The 19676-nt window shown below is 52.8% G+C and overlaps 1 protein-coding gene and 1 non-coding gene across 2 annotated transcripts in view; both read right to left on the reverse strand.

The window, feature by feature from the left end:
- Nucleotides 1–13509: 13509 nt before the first annotated feature.
- Nucleotides 13510–19676, reverse strand: part of Ssr1 (signal sequence receptor subunit 1) — a 36352-nt gene continuing 30185 nt past the window's right edge. Inside the window, exon 9 of the mRNA XM_026384619.2 lies at nt 13510–14315. Within this exon, the coding sequence (XP_026240404.1) occupies nt 14291–14315 (25 nt within the window). The 3' untranslated portion in view covers nt 13510–14290. The remainder of the gene's footprint in view (nt 14316–19676) is intronic.
- Nucleotides 17555–17661, reverse strand: LOC113179893 (small nucleolar RNA U13). Its single transcript, XR_003300394.1, has one exon. It is a non-coding gene; the product is annotated as a small nucleolar RNA U13 (small nucleolar RNA).

Raw genomic sequence — 19676 nt, forward strand, 5'->3', positions numbered from 1 at the left:
GAGAGAGAACTTGACCTTCACAGAGGCCCCGGCTTGGGGCAGCTCAGGGATCTGTCCAGGTGGAGGGGGACCCTGGTAAAGGGATCCCACACTCAGGTCCTCACGGGCAGCTGGGGAGGGGGCCCAGAGCCGGTCTCCAGCCTCTGTCCTGGCCAAGGGCCTTGTAAGTCCCCAGCCCTAAGAGGGGGGAGCCTCAGAGCCTGCCTGGCCGGATGCCGGGTAGACGAGGTGAGCTAACGGGGCAGGAGGCGTCCTTGTCCTGACCCTCCGGGGACACACCCGTGTTCAGGGGAGCAGTCGGAGCAGGCGCTGGTGGGAGGTCCGCCTCTGCCCTCTAAGACCCCTCAGGTGTCACTGCCTCCTCTGGCTCTGTGGCCCAGTCACCTTCCCACTCAAAGCATGGCCCTCAGTGTCCCTCAGGGCTGCCTCAGGCCCTGATGCTTATCAGACATCCCCACTCTGCTCAGTCCCCCTTGAAGCCAGGCCTGTCACAGCCTCCTGGTGAGAGGAGCCACCCGGTAGACCTGGCACCAGGAGGAGGCTCACTGTCCTGGGTGGGATCTGGGGGCCCACAGCACCCACATCCCCTGGGAGTGGGCTAAAAATGAGAACCTCAGGCACACACACACACACACACACACACACACACACACACACACACGTGCTGAGTCAGCTCCAGGGGATTCGTGAGCACATTAAAATTGGGGAAGCTCTGGTCTAGAGCCCCAAGCAGTTCAGAAGATGAACCCAGAAAAAAACTGCCGACAACTGTTAAAGAGACACTCCATCTGTGTCAGTCAGCATCCTGTTACTGTAACAAAACTCCTGAGAAAAGAAAACGACTTATAAAGAGGTTTGTTTTTGCTCAGAGTTTCAGAGGTTTTAGTCCATGGTCAATTGGTCCCTGGGTTGTGGGGCCTGTGACAGCACATCATGGCAGTCATGTGTGGTGAGGAAGTTCTCATGGCATGGCAGCTAGGAAACAAAAGAGACCGGGTCCCAGTAGCTCCTTCAAAGGCACGCCTCCAATGACCTAACTTCCTTCCACTAGGCCCCGCCTCTTAAGGGCCTCACCCTCTCCCAGGAGCACCTCAGCCCACACTTGCAAACCTTGGGCCTTTGGGAAACATTCCTGATCCCAGCCTCAAGAGGAGGATCATGGAACCCTGACGTGGCTTTAGAGGGTGCAGACCCTGAGCCCTCCACAGTCCCCCCCTCAGCCCCTGGCAGAGGCAGCCACATCCCACAAGTCACCCAGAGGTCCTGTCTGTGGTTCCTGCCGTTGGCCATGTTTATGGACTCCAGCGGCTCCTCCGGAGGAGCCAGAGGGGCCTCCTGCTGGCTCTAGGCCGAGGCTGCCCGCTGGCCTCAGCCTGGTGCAGAGCCGCAGGCCCCGGGCAGCTGGGCCCTGTCTCTTTCCATGACCAGCACCCCAGGGAGGCCGGGAACCAGGGAGGGGGACGGGTTTATTTTAAACTTATAATTGAAGGCTGCTCGTTAGCAACAACAACACAGTCCCTCCATGTCTAGGCCGCCAAGCCCACGTCCTAAATAAGGAACAAGTGGTCACTCCTTTCCCGTCTTACTTTAAGAGAAGGAAGCCGCAGCCCAACGTGGACGTGATAGGCTGGCCCCGGGGCAGCCTGCTCTCAGGCAGGAATTAGTGGGCACAGTGGCGTCTGCTTCCCAGGCCAGGAGGCCAGCCAGGGCTGCAGGGCTCCCCGGCCCTGCCTCCCCGTGGGACTAGCCTGGCTCTTTTTGGGGGGGAGGAGTACTAAGGACTGACCCTGGGGTGCTAAGGACTGGACACTGAGTACATCCCCAGCTCTTTTTTCTTATTTTTAATTTTGAGGAAGGGTCTCACCAAGTTGCCCATTCTGGCCTGGACCTTGCAATCCTCCTGGGTCACTGGGATTACAGGAAGTCCCACGGAGCGCGGCCCTAACAGCTCTTCTATGGGGCTTCTACATTAAAGTGAGGCTGCTCAGTGGGGGAAATTTAGAAGTGGTAGAAAAATGTAAAGGGAGGTTTTTGTGTCTTGTCTTCACCCAAGCCCAGTGAGCTGAGACCATAAAAGTTCCAGCTGGGTGTGGTGGTGCACGCTCGTAATGCCAGCAACTCAGGAGGCTGAGGCAAGAGGATCACAAGTTGGAGGCCAGCCTCAGCAACTTAGCGAGGCCTTGAGTAACTTAGTGAGACCCTGTCTCACAATAAAAAGGGCTGAGGATGTGGCTCAGAGGTAGAGCACCTCTGGATTCAATCCCTGGTCTTAGTCCTCCCTCAGAGAAGAGATAAGGGTTCAAATGCCTTGCCGGGGTCAGCCAGGTAGTAATGGGCCCTCTTCAGATGAAACTGCCCACCAGCAAATCCTAAAACAGAAGGCCCACAGCATGGATGCTATGGGGTGTCTGAGGTGGAGGTTTTGTCCACCAAAAGGGCAGTTCTGAAAGGTAGGAGCAGGCAGCCTCTATGAACCACGGAGGCAGACGTGCCTCGGCCCTGTCCATCTATTCTCACGGTCACTCACAAATTCTGGCTTCTCTTTTGCTGTGTGACAAATGAACAGAACTCAGGGGCAGGATTCAGTGGGTTGGTGGGCATTGAGGGATGGCTCAGCCCTTCCCCATGAGGGCACAGCCTCCGAGACTCTTCTCCCTCCTGTCAGGGACAACCCTCGGTGTGGACAACCCACCTGCTCACCCAGCCACTAAGAGGCGTTCACACACACACACACACACACACACACACACCGGGTTCCTTGTGGAAAACTCACTTTCAGACCTACTGATTCAGGGTCTTGGGGGTGGGACCCGGCCATACAAACTTTTTATTGAATTCTCAGAGAATTCTGAAGCCGGGGAGAGGCCACAGCTCCCCAAGTTACAGGCAGTCCCAGATCTCACCTCTCAGTCTCCTTTGGTACCAAGGGAGTTGGCTCCACCCCCCACCCCAGCGCCACCTCACCCAAATCCCAGGAAGCTCAAGTTCCACGTGTAAAATGCTGTAACTGCCGGTGGTAGTGCAGGCCTGTGATCCCAGCCACTCCACAAGTTGAGGCAGGAAGATCACAAGTTCAAGGCCAGTCTCAGCCTCTTAGCAAGACTCAAAATAAAAGATGAAAGAGCTGAGGATGTGGTTCAGTGGTAGAGTGCCCCTTTAATCCCCATTAACAAAAAAAAAAAAGAAGGAGGAAGAGGAGGAGGGGGAGGAGGAGGAGGAGGAGGGGGAGGAGGAGGGAGAGAGGGGGAGGAGGAGGAGGAGGGAGAGGGGGGAGGAGGAGGAGGGAGAGAGGGGGAGGAGGGGGAGGGGGAAGAAATTCCATAGTATTTGTCTGGAACCCACCATATCCTCAGCACACTCCAAATCCTCTCTCGATGGCTTATGATACTGAAAACAAGGCAAATGTAAACAGGTGTCAAGCTGCATTTTTCAGGGAAAATGATAACAAGAAGTTTGGGATGTTTGGTACAGATGCAATTTTTAAAGATATTTCCCGTCTGCAGTTGACTGACCTGCAGGCAGGTGCAGGGGTGAGTGGGCCTCTAGCTGCCCCTCAGGGGAACACGAAGGCAGATGGCTTGCAAACGGGGACGTGGTTTTGGCTGGGACAACTCTCTGAAGTCTAGGAAACGTGAACGTGCCAGAACCTTGGAGCACCCATCTGGCCTCTTTCCCAGCATCCGAACACAGGGAGGGTCCTATCTCACCCCGGGACCAGGCCCCACCCTCCTGAAGGCAACTTCTTTTAAAAGGTTTGAATTTGTTCTTTTCAGATACACATGATAGTGGAGTGTGTGTGAGGCGCTGGGGATTGAACCCAGGGCTTTGTGCATGTGAGGCAAGCACTCTACCAACTGAGCTACCTCCCCAGACCCAACGGTAGAGTGTATTTTGACATATTATACATACACGGAGTATGACTTATCCTAATTGAGGTCCCATTCTGTGGCTGCACATGATGTGGAGTGACACTGGTCGTGCATCGTGGATAAGGACAGGACAGTTATGCCTGGTGCATTCTACTGTCTTCCCTATTCCCATCCCCCGGCCCCTTTCCCTTCGTTCCTCTGTCTCATCCAGTGAACTTAGATTCTCCCCTCCCTACCCTCCCTTGTTGTGGGTCAGCGCCCACATATCAGAGAGAACATTCCACCTTTGGGTTTTGGGGACTGGCTTATTTCACTTACCATGATATTCTCCAGTTCCATCCATTTACTGAAAAATGCCATGATTTCATTCTTCTTTAAGGCTGAGTAATATTTATCCATTAATCTGTTGTAGGGCATCTAGGTTGGTGCCATAGCTTAGCTATTGTGAATTGAGCTGCTATAAATATTGATGTGGCTGTGTCCCTGTAGTATGCTGATTTTAAGTCCTTTGGGTATATGCCGAGGAGAGGGATAGCTGGGTCAAATGGTGGTTCCATTCCAAGTTTTCTGAGGAATCTCTATATAGCTTTCCAGAGCAGTTGTACCAATTTGCAGTCCCACCAGCAATGTAAGAATATACTGTTTCCTCCACATCCTCACCAACATTTATTGTTACTTTTATTCTTTTTTTTTTAAGAAAGAGAGAGAGAGAGAGAGAGAGAGAGAGAGAGAGAGAGAGAGAGAGAGGAGAGAGAATTTTAAATATTTATTTTTTAGTTCTTGGCAGACACAACATCTTTGTTGGTATGTGGTGCTGAGGATCGAACCCGGGCCACACGCATGCCAGGCGAGCGCGCTACCGCTTGAGGCACATCCCCAGCCCGTTACTTTTATTCTTGATAATTGCCGTTCTGATTGGAGTGAGATGAAATCTCAGTGTAGTTTTAATTTGCATTTCTCTAATTATTAGTGATGTTGGACATTTTTTCATGTATTCGATGACCATTCTTATTTCTTCTTCTGTGAAGTCCCTGCTCAGTTCCTTTGCCCATTGATTGAGTTATTGGTTTTTTGGTGTTAAGTTTTTTGAGCTCTTTATAGATCCTGGAGATTAATGCTCTACCTGAGCTGCAGGAGATAAGATTTTCTCCCATTCTGCCGGCTCTCTCTTCACGTTCTTGATTGTTTCTAAGAAGCTGTGGCTGGACTCAACTTCGGCATCAACTCCAGAAGCACGTGGCTCCACCTGACCCAACTTCTTGAGACGCTGGGCCACCCTCACTTCTAATAGTCCATCAACCAGGGCTGGCTACATAATGTGCAGGACCCGATACAAAATGAATGTGTAAAGCTCTGTTCCAAAAAGGCAGGAAAACAACTTTTCCCTTGGTCTATATTTCTCTCTCAAAAGTCCTGGTGTTTTTAATTTGTAAGACCACACAAGCATGGGGAAGCCATAGGCAAATGCCCACAGTGCTCAGGGGCTCACCCATACCCATACCTGGTGCTTCCTACATCCATGCCCAGGTCTCCACCAGGGACCAAGGGGCCTGCAATCACCAGGCAAGGTGGAGAGAGTGGGCACCCCAGACCCATCCCAGGGAGGCAGGACCACATGTGAGCTAAAGCTCCAAGCCTCTGTGCACATCCCATTGTCCATCAAACTCTGCTTACCAAGCCCAGTTCAAAGATAACATCCATTGAGGACTTCAAGATGGCGCCCGTGAAGCCTTGCACTTCAAGCACAGGGCCCCTCCCCAGTCTGGGCTTACTGGGCAATAGAGCAGGTCACACTGCAGGAAGCCAATCCTGTTCTCAGCTCGGAGCTCCCTTTCCTGACATCCTTAGTCCTATTTGGTCTCCCTGCTGTTCACCTGGCACCCTGCATCCTCCTGTCTCTGAGGCCCTCACCTGTTCAGAACCCAGGATGCTTTGTTTCCTGGTCATTAATGTCCTTGGGGGTGCCTGTCCTCCTGCTCGTCCCTGGCTCTGGGGATGGCTGTATTTGTGGCTTCCCTGAAACAGCAACCCAGCTTCATGAACAGAACTGGGGGGGTGCCATGGGGCTGGCACGTGTGACTGGACCTGGTTTCCAGGTAACTTCACACAAACCCTGGGCCACGCCCTGCCCGGGGCTCAGTGGGGCTGCTGGGTGGCAGGCACTGGGCTCCAAGGCTCTGAGCTCAGCCCCCCCGCAGCCCCCACACCCCTGCCCTGCCATACTCACCCAAGGGGACCCTTCCTCTGGCCCCAGAAGGGAGATCCCCAAAGGAGCCAGGCGGGGGGCAGAGCTTCGCCCCCTGTCTTGCCCTGGTCCTCTGGAATGCTCCGGATCATTCCTACCTGCCTTGCTTTCCTAGCTGACCCCTCCACCCAAGTTACACCAAAGTCCTGATTCTCCAAGGTTCGCATCTTGCTGGAAAATGGCAGAGTGAACCCGCAGCTGCCTATGAGGGAGGGAGGGAGGGAGGGAGGGGAAGATGGAGTCAGAGGGCCCTGTGAGTGGGTGAGGAACAGGGCTCTGGGGCATCCTGGAACCCTCTGGTAAGAGGCCAGCGGGGTGGGCGTAAGCTGGGGAGCCGGAGGTGTCGCGGTCTGGGCTTCTGTCCCTTCACCTACAGCACATGTCCGCTGAGCCCCGACCTGTGCAGGTACCAAGCTCAGCCTGGGAGCAAATCCAAGGTGAGGGAACAGGCTCTGCCCTCCAGAAGCTCAGAAGAGGAAATGTGTGGCAGGTGACCCTGGGACACAAGGACATGGCTCCATGGGGCCAAAGCGCAGCGTGTGAGGTGTCAGAGGGAAAGGCACTGCCGGCAGGGACTCAGCCCAAGTTCATGGGGAGAGGCGCCTGGAGGGACTTGAGGAGCAAGGCTGGGCCAGGGACTCAGGGAGGGACTGGTCCTGGTGGTGTGAGCTGTAGCTGGAAGTGGGGTGGCACTGCCTGAACCCTCACAGCGCCTGGGGCGTGGGTCGGTGAGTAGGGAGGGCTCTGACTGAAGGCAGGAGTCGCCAAGGTTCTTGAGCCCATCTGATCGCTGAGCTCTAGAATGTTCTTTCAACAGCAGGAGACAGGAAGCCAGTGATCAACGCCCTCCAGGCAGGAGGGAGTGCTGGTGGGAAGTGGCAGAGTCACGCGGGGCCCTGCTGGGTGAAGGAGGGTGGAGACGTGGGTCCATCCACACATCTGCCATGTAGCCTGGCACGGGAGCAGATGGCAGCCCGGGAAGGGAGATGGGTCAGGAGACTGCAGGCTCCGTGTGGCTGGACAGGCCTCTTGGAAGCCTTGGCTAGCAAGTAACGGTGGGAGGCCAACCTTACACGTGACTGGGTCACAGTCCCCAGCTGGGTGCTGAGGCGCTCAGTGGCAGAAATGTGGCACCCTTCTTGGGTGCGAGGGTCAGGGTCTCGTGCATGGGTGTGTCTTGCTACAGCTAAGCTCACCTGTTCCTTTGTAATATAAGCCCTGGCCCTGTTTAGGATAGAATCTTCCATGGAAGTGCCTTGTGTGTGTCCCCTCCTCTTACTGTGCCCTTGGGTGTGGCCTGCCCAGGTGTCAGTCAACCTGCTGACAGTGGACATCATGAAGATAGACTCAGCCCCCCTGAAACCTGACCCCTTGCCTCATTTGAAAAGCTTCTCCTCAATAAAAGGGGTCAGCACGTGCTCTTGCTCGCTCTCTTCCTGCGGACCCTTAAGGTCAGAGAAGCCGTTACAGTGACCCCAAAGAAAAAGGTATTTGTGTCTCTTGTGGGGTTATTTTGCGCAGCCCAGTTAGCCCAGTTTTCCTGGAGTGACCCCTGAGCCTTTCAGTCACAAGAACAGAAACCCGGCAAGTAACAACAACAACAACAAAAAAACCTCAGATCAGCTTCTCAGACCCAAACTGAGAGTGTGTTGGCCTACACCATGGAAAAGTCCAGAAACAGTGACCTGCACACATACAGATCCAGATACTCCAGGGCTAGTGCTGGCCGCCACCCGCTCCTGTCTTCGCATCACTTTCCTGGTCACGTAGGGTCCCCCATGGGGCAGTGATGGTGGCCCCAGCAGCTCACCCCGATGTTGACCCAGCTTAGCCACCTCAGTGGCCCCCCTAATGAGATGCAGGCCAAAGGCAGAGCCCGGCTGGAGAGCAGAGGAAAACGCTGCTGAGGCTCCTTTGCAGGCAAAACAACAGATGAGACCAGGCCCAGCCAGGCCCTTCTCTCCGCAGGGTGGCACAGCAGGGGCTCTGGGATCCCTGGGCAAGCACATCTGGTCAGCCTTGCTAGGTCTCAGAACAGGGCTTCTGGGGATTTGGACGGTTCCAGAAAAGGGAGACTCATGAGAAAGCCAGCTGCCTCCAGAGGGGCAGACGACTGGGACCCAGGCCAGGGAGCTCCAGGGAGCTGGAGCAGGGGATTTCCACCCATGGGCCTAGCTGAGGACAGAGTCAACCAGTCCCAGGGCCCTGAGAGTGATTTCCTCTGTGGCCTCCACCCCGGTCCTGCCTCAGCAGAAAATGGGATCGGAAATAGCTTCCTTGGGGGCCTCAGGGGGGCAGAGCAACACAGGGCCTGTGTCCTGCCTGCCAGAAGCAGCAGGAAACCATGGGCACATTCTCTTGTCCCTAGAGAAGTCTGTCCACTCCAGATTGAGGCCTCTCGGAGGGCAGGGGCAGGGGATTCGGAACTGCACCCACCGTCACCACAGGACCACAGGACACACTGAAGCCGGTTCCCACCCAGTGATCCTCCTCAAACACCAACCTCCAGCGGCCCTCCAAACCTGGCCAGACTCACCCTGTCTCCTGATGGACCACGTGCCTGAATGACCACACCCGGTTCAGCCATGCCTGAGACCACACCCCAGGCCAGCCCCGACTCCACAAGCAGTGCCCAGGATGCCCACCCTCAGTGGACCCTGGGCCCCAGCTGGCTGACACTCCCAGACATGTGTGAGCCATCTGTCCCCTCTTTAGCCCTCTTCTGAGTTCTCTCTGTTGTCCCAAATCCTGGCTCTGCCTTTTGGGTCTCCTCGCGGCCTCCTGAAGGCCCTCCCTGACTCCTCAGCCTCTACCCTTCTCGTACTTGGCACTCCCCGCACCCTGGAGCACAGTTGTCTTTATTTACATATTTAAGTGCTGTGACTCCCACTAGAGAGACACAGCCCGACAGACCACCAAGGCACAATTATTCTTTTCTGCGTCCCATTCCCCAAACTTAGCACCTTATCTATTTTAGCAGCTCGGACTTTTCATAGACTGGGACAGAGCCCAGTCCTTACAGGACGGAGTGTGGTCTGGACAGTGGGTGGGGACAGCAGGTTTTGGCTCATGCTCAAAGCAGGCCGGTGTGGTGGGTGACGGCTTTGTTTTGTTTTGTTTTTCCCGGAGCCCAGTGGATCTGCACGTTTCCAACAGAGACTTCCCTTGCACCTCACAGAGGTGTTCTGCAGCTCTCATGTCCCAAGTGCTTCTCCTCCAAGGGGGAGGTCCCCTGCCCTGGCTGCTCATGTCACCTGGGAGCATCCAAGGCCCCCACAGGCAGGTTAGACTTCACTGAGGTAGACCCTCTGTCTCCTATTTCCAGGGATGAATGGGGGCCATACAGCCCTGTTAAAAGAGATGACTCCAACCACATCATCCATCATCATCTTGCAAAGCTGGGAAAAGAAAAGTCTTAGTTTTTGCCTATTTTTTAATGATTCATGGTCTCCCTAACTAACCTATCTAAATGAGTTTACCCTTTTTGCAAAATTGTCATCCACAAAGGCAATGTCAGGCTCGAATTCGTCCTTTTCTAAAGGTCAGTGGGAAGTGGGCAACAGGGGAACCCACGCTGCAGTTTGGGGTGTGACCAGCTTGATGTGACGCCTGATGTTGGCGCCCTCTGTTGGTGATTCCTGGAATCGCTCTGTGGACGTGTCACTGGCTTCAGCGGAACATTCCTCATCTCTCCAGGAGGTGGCGCCAGCCCTTCTCCCTCTGGCGTCAGACCCTCAGTGGGCTCAAGTCACCAGCAGATGCGGGGGGAATGTTGGTCCATGACAGTTCATTTTGTGTCCCAGGGTCGTTGCACACGATCCTCTTCATGATCACCCCACATGCCAGGTGCTGAGTTCAATGTTTGGTGTTTGTTTACTTGTTTAAAGTTTTTTCAAGGGCAATATTGCTGTTGCCCAGGATGGCCTCAAACCCTGGGCTCAAGCTGTGGGCATGAACAACCGCGCCCAGCTCTGAGTTCAACTTTTTATTTTTATTTATTTATTTATTTATTTATTTATTTATTTATTTATTTATTTATTCTAAAGAAAGAGTGAGAGAGAGGGAGAGAGAGAATTTTAATATTTGTTTTTTAGTATTTGGCGGACACAACATCTTTGTTGGTATGTGGTGCTGAGGATCGAACCCGGGCCGCACGCATGCCAGGCGAGCGCGCTACCGCTTGAGCCACATCCCCAGCCCTCAACTTTTTATTGATACTAGAGAGTGGCCCACCAAGAACTGGCTTGGAATTCCAAAAGTGGAAGGGATTTCACATATTTTCAAATGTGAAAGACTACACATCTCATGTTTATTTGAATACAAAATGAATTGGATCATGATGTTAGGAAGGGCAGCTTAAACCAGAGATGGTATCTCTTAAATTATTAAAAGCCATAAACTATATATAAATTCAAGTTTATGGGCTGGAGATTTAGCTCAGAGGAGGAGCATTTGCCTAGCATCTGCAAAGTTCGGTCCCCAGCACTGCAAAAAGGGAAGAAAAAAAAAGTCAAGTTTTTATAACAAAGAAAATACTGTCTGTTTAGGACTGAACTGTGTCTCCCCATTTGTTTGTTGAAATCCTAACCCACAGTACCTCCAAATGTGACTGTGTCTGGAGAGAGGTCTTTGAAGAGGTAGATATTAAAATGAGCTCATATGGGTGGTCCCTAGTGTCACAATATGACTGGGGTCCTTATAAGAAGAGATTAGGATACAGACACAGAGGAATGACCATGTGAGGACACAGGGAGAAAGCAGGTGTCTCCCGGTCCAGGAGAGAGGCCAAGAGAAACCAGCCCTGCCCACACCTCCATCACCAGAATCGAGAAGATAAATGTGTGGTGTCTCTCAATCTGCAGCGCCTTGTTACAGGGTGGTGCGGCTGACTGATACACCGCCCCAGTTTGGTTTTCTGAATGTGTGTATCGAGGAAGAGTTTCTTCATTCTGGAGTCTTGTGGGCTGCTTCTTGTAAAGCAAAAAGCCAAGGGTAAGATACACAGGTGTTAGGGACTGTTACCACCTCTACTATGAAATTTTCCAGGAAGGGAACACATGGGACAAGATCCAAGGACTGTGCCAGCCAAGTTATGAACCAAAGCAACCAGTCTTTGCTAGGTACCTCCAATGGCTACACTGAGTGTAGAAGGGGGTATATCACTTACACTGTCTGCTCCTCACATTTGACTTAAAGAGTTCACAGATTTCAAAGGAAGGAGAAAGGGTTCTGTTTTGTTTGTTGGAATGTCAGGAAACTCCCTGTCCTCATACTAGACACCTGTGTTGTGAGCTCTCCTGTGCTGGGATTATTCATTTTAAATATTTTTTGTTGTTGTTTTTTGGCCAGGTGCAATGGTGCGCACCTGTAATCCTAGCAACTCAGGAAGCTGAGGCAGGAGGATCTCAAGCTTGAGGCCAACCTCAGCAACTCAGGAAGGTCCTAAGCAACTTAGCAGGACTCTGTCTCAAAAAAAAAAAAAAAAAAAAAAAAAGACCAGGGATGAAGCTCAGTGGTAAAGTGTTCCTGGTTCCATCTCTGGTACCAGAATAAACAAACAAACAAACAAACAAACAGGGTTTTCAGCTCCGGTACTATCAGTCTCCTGGCCCAATTTAATGACAAAAGGGCTTCCTGAGAGACAGAGCAGGGGGCTGTGGAGAGCAAGCTATAGTTGCTCACGACCCCACCCAGCTGTATGACCTTGAGCAAGTCATTTGGTGTCTAGAGTGTTAAGGGACTTGACAGGGGAGCCCTTGAGTTGGGCTGGAAGAGTAGCTTTGACAACTCCCACGCCCTGGGCTCCCGAGTGAAGAGCCAATCTTTGGGAATCATGCCAATTGTCAAGTGGCTCCAAGTTCACACACTTCATTGTCTGCTCTGAGACAATGGATCCAGCTCCTCTGGATATCTTCCCTTCCGGTGGACAGTGGCAAGCACTGCAAGAGGAAGGTTCTCGTGCGCCAGCTTGGTCCGCTCCGGCACTGCACGTGGATGCCCCAGCCCCAGGCCCTGCTGTGCCCAGCGCCTCCCCCTGCACCCCTCCTCAGTGGTTGCAGCCTATTTCCTGCAGGAAGGTGCTGTCCCTTGCACAATCAGCCACCTGACACCCTAGAGACAGACTCCCAGCAGGCCCCATGTGGGCCCAGCAGTGCTCTCAGGCAAGGGCTGAGCTCGGCCCTGGGGAGGGAGCTCCCTGCAGCTCTTGGCCTGGGTGACTTAGACTTCTCTTTACTCCTACATCCAGGCCTTGCCTACTCGAATCCCTTACAGCTACATCCCGTGTCCCTGTTCAAATGAACCTGTGCTTTCCTCCCTCCAGGACCCTGACGGGGCCAGGTTGGGCCTGTGAGTAGTCCCAGGAGCTAGACCTGCCAGGCGAGACTTGACAACTGGTGTGCTTGTGTCTTTTGTTTGGGGCACAGTACCAGCTCCTTGATGGCGGGAAGGGGGCGCCAGCACCCACAGACTTACCACTTCAAGTGGGGCTTTATTTCAGCTCTTGTGGGCTGCGGATCCAAGCAGTGACCGGCCCAAGAATGAACAGCAGTCCCTACAGTTTGCAGGAAGCTTGGGTCCCCAGACGTGCTGAGTGGCCTCAGGGTCATGACCTCTGCAGGGCAGCTTGGGAGGGCATCACCTGGGGTAAGGGGCCCCAGATGCCCCAAGAAACCAAGGACCCAGGCTCACCCTCCTTCAGATCCAGGGCACTGGGCAAGGCTCCATGTCCAGAGCACCTTCTGTCTGGAGGGGAGGGCTTAGAACCTAGGTTGGGTGCATCCGTAAGAAAGGTGCATCTCTCAAATCTCAGGGCTCCCCAGAAGAGCCCCTGGGCTTCCTCCTGTCTGTGTGGATCCCTCTCAGCAGCAGCAGCAATCTGGGGGTGTAGCCCAGCAGTTTCGACAAGCCCCTCCAGGTGGTTCTGGTGTGCAAGGAAGTGTGACAGTGAGTTACTGGACACAGGTTGGGATCCGGGTTCCCCCCTGTCCCCCAGGCCATCTGGGTCTTTGAATTCACTTTACAGTGTCTTTCAAAATGCAAGTTCCTGGGCCATCTGCCTGGGATTCTGAGTAGGTGTGGCGGGGGCACTTCCTGGGGTCTCCATGCTGGGGGTCGCAGGCTGGGTGGGGGCGTTCTCCTCTGTGTGGACGTGGACAGGCACAGGTAAGCCGGCGTCACCTCTCTTTGGTCCCTGCCTTTCCTCCACGGCAGTGCTACTTCCTACCCTTGCTTTCTCTTTCCCCACTCAGTACTCCAAGGTCACCCCCCCCCCCCGCCTCCCTACTCCTCCCTCCCCTCCCCCACCCATCGCCCCTGAATGTGCTCTCACTGCAAGTGCACAGCACCCTCACAGCCCAGCGGTGTGACCAGGGATGCCTCCTTCAGCTCTGACCCCCCAGGGCCTGGCACTCCACGGGGACATTCATACCTATTTGTAGGCCTTTCAATTCAATTTATTTTAGTCCAATTTGATTCAAGGCAATTCCACTCAATTCAGCACAACAGGAGACCCCAGGGGCCATTAGGGCACCAACACAGAGATGGGAATCCAGGAGCCCGGCTGGGGGGGCCCAGCGCCACCTCCACGGAGGCCCTGCTGGCGGGGGACCACTCCACCTTGAGACGGCTCCCCGCCAGCTCCTGAGGACACTCATCTTTGAGCATGTCCCTCACAGGGAACTGGAAGCTGCTAAGGTGTGTGTTGTGACTGTCCTGTCACAGGGCTGCTCTAGCTCGCTTCACACCCGGCCCCCTGGCTCCTCCCCAGCTGCCATCTGTGTCACCAGGTGAGAGCGAGCTGCCCTGAATGAGCCTACAGCTTGGGGCGCCCAGGTCACCAGTCGTGGCTGACGGGGACCCACGTCTCCCGTCCTCCTGGCTGGCAGCGGAGGCCTGGTTTCCCGGGAAATCACCACCCAGGACCAACGCTCAACAGCTGTTGTTCATCAGCCACAAAGCCCAGCGACAGCCATTCCCAGCGGTGACTTCAGAGGGACCCACATGAGGATCCGGTTGAGCAGGCCAGCGCTGGCCTACGTCTCACAAAGAGCAAAACAGGACAGAAGAGACGGCCAGGCTTCCGGAACCGCGTCCAGGGCTCTTCCAGAAGCCTCCAAGGCCAAGGGTGCAGCCTGCACCGGGGACTTGAGCAGCGGAGCTGAGGAGCCCCGAGGCCTCAGTGCGTCTCCTTCCTCCTGCGTCTGAAAGAGCAGAGGGGACAGTGATGTGAGAGGCTGCGGGGTGTCCCTGGGGCCACTTCCCTCCCTGGTGTGACACACGGGCTCCACAGAGGCTGCAGGGCGGAGGCCAGCTCACTATGAAAGTCTCTCCATGTGCTCTGCGGAGTCCCAACACTTCACACCACCAAAAGCCCAGAGTGTCCCCCACTCCCACTCTCCTCCCACCAAGAAACTCGTGGAAAGCTCTAGAATTGGCCCAGTCACCCCGCAAAGGAAGGCTAAATACCATGCTTCTGAACCGAGACGGGGTCAGACTTGCATGCTTTCGGTGACAATCTGGCACAAACAGAAGCCCACCCCCGCCACACCCCCGTCTGCCATGCTTCACGGATAAAAGCAGAGAGGAAGCACAGACAGACACACGGCTGCTCTGTAAACTGTACCAGCTCCCGCACGTTCTCTCTCACTCATTCACTGAAAAAACACGTTTTAAGTGCCTCTTGCTCAGGCCACTCTACTGAGCAAGAGGTGGGCCTTACAGTCGAGGGACGTGGGGACACACATGCTGCCTGGGTCAGTGTGAATGGACTCCGCCCCTGGGCCTCAGGGAATGGACACCTGACCTAACTGGAGTGGAAGGGCCAAGAAGGCTTCCTTAGAAGGTGAAACGAAAACTGAAGTTGAAGGAAAATAGTCCTGAGTGTTCTTATCACCCAGAGTGGGACAACCCAGCAGCAGCATGTGGCCCGTCGATTTGCTGAGAAGGGCCCAGCATTGTTTCTGGGCTGTTCCCGCCGAGCAGGAAGACTGCGTATTATTCTGAAAAAACACCACGCAAACTCTAACTGGGGGATGTTCTGCAAAACAACAAGCTTCAACTCTTTAAAAACGCAGTGTCACGTAAGAGGAAATAGGGTGATGTGACAACTCAGAACAAAAGAGCTGTAAGGAGCATTCCTGGGACAGTTAGTGACATCTGATCATAGCCTGTAGATTAGAAAATATCGCATGAATGTTTTCTAATTTTGATAACTATAATTTGATGATGTAAGAGCATTCGTGTTCTTTGAAGACATGCTGATGTATTTAGGGATAAAAGGGCACAATATGTCTGAAATTCACTATCAAATAGCTCAGAAGAAAATATTTATACATGGTGCATGTGTGTGTGTATGTGTGTGTGCGCGTGCGCATATGCATGCCAATGCAAAATACCCACGGTGATCTGGGTGAAGGTGAAGAGTAAGGAGAATTTGCACTATTTTGCAAAGTTTTCTGTAAGTCTAACATTGTATCAAAATGAAGGGTTACCCCCAAATTGGGTGTTTCAAGGGCAGGTGTTGGGATCATCCCTCCAGGGGGAGGGCAGAGGCGTGGGGAGTGAGGTGGATATCACACGAACTACACGTTCAGACGTTCAGACGAGGGACTGGTGGCCTTCCTCCTGCCACCTGTCGGGAACCACTGGAAGGTTCTCCGCTGGGGAGAGCAACGGGGCAGGATGCCATTTTGGTGACCACAGTGGCAGGTTGGGCTGGGCGGGCTTGGAGGGAACTAGACGGGCATTTGGGAGTGTGGGTCACAGTGCTGTAGGCAGGGGCTGCTGGCACCTGGCAAGGGCTCCCTCGACGTGCAGGCGCCTCTTCTGCAGAGCCCTGGTGACAGGGAGTGTAAGAAAGGAAGCTGGGACGTGGACACAGGCAGGCTTACGCCAGGAGTCTCCCCACAGCTCCACCTCAGCACGTGGATGGTTAACAGGATGAAGAAGAGCTGGATTTAAGAGTTAGGAGAAGGGGGAGGGAGGGGACCTGCCACCAGGGAGTTTCTTGTGGAAATGATGGTTCCACCCGAGAGAAATACAGGAGGAAGTGGTTGAGAACAGGGAACCGGCCAGCTCCTGTTCTGAGTTCGAGATGCCCTGGGGAAGTGGACTGTGCGTCTGGGTGGCACTCCCTGGAGAGATCCCTGAGCCACAGCAGGGTGCATGGGGGACCCCTGGGGTCAGCCTGCCTGTGTCTCTGTCCCAGCTTCTTTCCTAAATTTCCTCATCTGTAAAAAAGTGGTATCAAGTGGAGAGCTAATAAAATGTCAGGAGGGGCGGGAGGGGGTGCCTCCTGCCCAGCATGCAGGCCCCTGGGCTCCACTCCCAAGTTCCAATTTGTTTCTCACACAAGAAATATCAAGAAAAGGGGGTTCTGTATAAGGTTGAGACTTAAACCAGGTGCAGGAGCACATGGCTGTAATCCCAGGGATTCAGGAGACTGAGGCAGGAGGATCGAAAGTTGGAGGCCAGCCTCAATAACATAACAACACCCTAAGCAACTTAGGGTCTCAAAATCTAAAAACTGAAAGGGCTGGGAATGTGGTTCAGTGGTAAAGTGTCCCTGGGTTCAATCCCTGGTACAAAAGAAAAAATGCTGACATTAAGGAGCAGCTCGACCCAGCGGCTGGCTGCTGGCATGTGTGTGCTGTCCTGTGTGGCAGCTCAGGGCTTCCTGGGTGTGAGCAGGGCGGAGCAGCTCGGTGGGGCCATCAGGGGGGCCCAGAGCCTCCCGGGGAGCAGCCGGCACCCCAAACTTGGCACATGAGCCAGCCCAACCCTTTTCCCCTCCCAAGGTTATGGTAACTCAGCTTGCAAACGCTGAATAAGAAAAAGAACTCACCGTTGAAGCAATGCATTTGGGGGGCGGAGACTTTATGGAGATTATTTTCATCTTTCATCTCAAGCCATGATTTAGGCCCTTCCAAGGGTCTCACATATGCTAGACAAGCACTCTACCACTCCAGCCCTATTTATTTTTTGAGATAGGTTCTTGCTAAGTTGCTAAGGTTGGTCTCTAACTTGTGATCCTCCTGCCTCAGCCTCCTAAGTTACTGGAATTAACAGCATCAGCCACCACATCCAGCTCTGAATCCTTTTTTTTTTTTTTTTTGGTGATGCTGGGGATGGAACCCAGAGCCTCACACATGCTAGACAAACACACTCCTTCACTGAGATACACCCCAGCCCTAAAAGATGATTTTTGACAAAGGAAGTGACAACTCTCTTCAAATATATAAAGAGCTGTCCTAAGGGAGAGCAAACCTTTTTCTAAGATCTGTAGAGCACAACTAGGACTTAACAAGGAAGTTGATTTGGGTATAAGATGAATTAATGGTTAAATTGTTCAAAGATGGGAAGGCCAGGTGATGTCCACACAGGGTGTTACAGTATCCAGTCCTGCATTGGGCACAGCTGGACTAGATGACGTTTAAGATTCTTTCACATAGACAGGTAATGGGCTGACTTTGTTACAAAGTTAAAGAAAGGCACATCTCATACAACAGTGTGAACACCCAATCATCATGCTTTTGAGCGGAAAAGGATCTAATATTCTATGAGGCTCCATTGAGTAGGGGGAAAATGAAGGAGGACCAAGCCTTTCAAATACAGGTTCACAGATGTGTGTGTGTGTGGGGGGGGGTCTGGTGAGAAAGGTTTTTAGCAGGCTGATGAGTGAACACTGCATACGTCAGGAGATAAACATTCCTTCTAGTGAAAACTAGAAAGGCGTTGGGGGCGGGGGTGTCAGGCATTGATGCCAGCTTTTTTTTTTCACGCAGTATCTTTAGCCAGGCACGGAGATGCAGCTCAGTGGTGAAACACCCTTGGGTTCAATCCCCAGTACCAAAATCAATAATAAAAAGTGAACACTTGACAAATAGCAAGCAATTCATAAATATTCATTGGATTAACAAGCCACTCCAGTTACTACTGTCCCCATGTTACAGCAACAGAAACAGGCTGAGATTCGTGGTGACTTGCCTAGACTTACCCAGGCAGTATGTGGGCGAGTCTTGATTCAAACAAGCACTAACCCCAGTAGTTATTAACCACCATCTGACACTAACGTCCAGTATGTGAAAATGTGATCTGTTCATCCGGGACCAGCACGTGTGTATACAGGCATGGTCGTGGAGGAAGGGGGTGATCAGTGTTGTCTGCCCTAAGATTGTTTCTCTCCAGAGCACATTCTAAGTGTGGCTGACCAGCTTTGAAGGTGACCCAAGGGGACAGGGTCTCTCTCTTTTTTTAAATATTTATTTATTTTTTAGTTCTCGGCGGACACAACATCTTTGTTGGTATGTGGTGCTGAGGATCGAACCTGGGCCGCACGCATGCCAGGCGAGCGCAATACCGCTTGAGCCACATCCCCAGCCCCGGGACAGGGTCTCTTAAAGCATTCATCTTTCTACTGATGCAAACCATTCAAATAACTTAAAAATCCAAGATCATTTCACTGACATCTCAGCAAAGCAGGATTTTGCGCTGCACTGTGATGTGTGCTCTGGGGTGGGCTGACGCACAGGCCTGCAGGCGGGTGGGCGTGGCCGGCTGGATGAGGCAGTTAGTTTTAGGAGCCAGCTCATCCTAACGGTCTTTCTTCTTTCTGGAATTCTCCTACTTTCTGGCAAACACCAAAGGACAATCCTGGGAATGGGTTAAGTCACTGCTAACCACTGTGCTGTGCCACCTGTGGGCAGTAGATGGCAGCAGAACACACCCGTGAAGCCAGCCATCAAGAGAGCCTGGACGCTAGTTAAGATTTGTGGATCCCGTGGAGAATTCCTGCAGTGGAGAGATACTACTGACTCAAAATTAAGAAACCAAACACCGCTGACACCAGTAACTAATTATCCCCTTATAAGAAACTTAGTGATACGTTTTTAAATATATTTAAGATATAGCTAGTCTTCCGACTCCAAACAGTACTTGAAGGGGACTTGAACTTCTACCAGCAGTTTTGTTTGCTCTCTCTCCTCCAGGGGTTCTTGCTATGGCCAGTGGGCAGATCTGTGCACCTGTCAGAGGTTACTTAGTTGTTTCCACTTGGTATCATTTGGTAAGCTTGGCATTATGCATTCAAGGAAAAAATATTTGAGATTACATTTCGCTCACAATTTAGGAACTAACTTTTCATTTTGAAGCTGCAGCTGTTATCTCCTATTGTTTTGCTTCCTTTTTTATAGTCAGGCATGGTTGAGGCAGAGAATTTCAAGTTCAAGGTCAGCCTCAGCAACTAACTTCAGCTCAGAGAACTCACAATGGAACTGCACACAAACCACTCCTGCACACTCTGTTGCCAGTTTTCTTAGTTCTCATCTTGGGAGATGCCTCTTGGCCAAGCTGCAATATACAACCAAAATGCCATTCCAGGCTCATTTTGGCACAGAATCCCCCAGGTGCACTGGTGAGTCTGGAAATTCCAACTTGAGTTTGTGCATCTGGGAATCCCAGCGTGGGGGACTCAACTCCTACCTTCCTCCTGGTTTTCAGTGAATTGGGAGGTCTGGAAAAAACTACATGTTAGGAGGGAGGCAGCCTAACCACGTGAAGGCTCC

This window comes from Urocitellus parryii, chromosome 8, assembly GCF_045843805.1.
Source record: "Urocitellus parryii isolate mUroPar1 chromosome 8, mUroPar1.hap1, whole genome shotgun sequence".
NCBI classification, from domain to species: domain Eukaryota; kingdom Metazoa; phylum Chordata; class Mammalia; order Rodentia; family Sciuridae; genus Urocitellus; species Urocitellus parryii.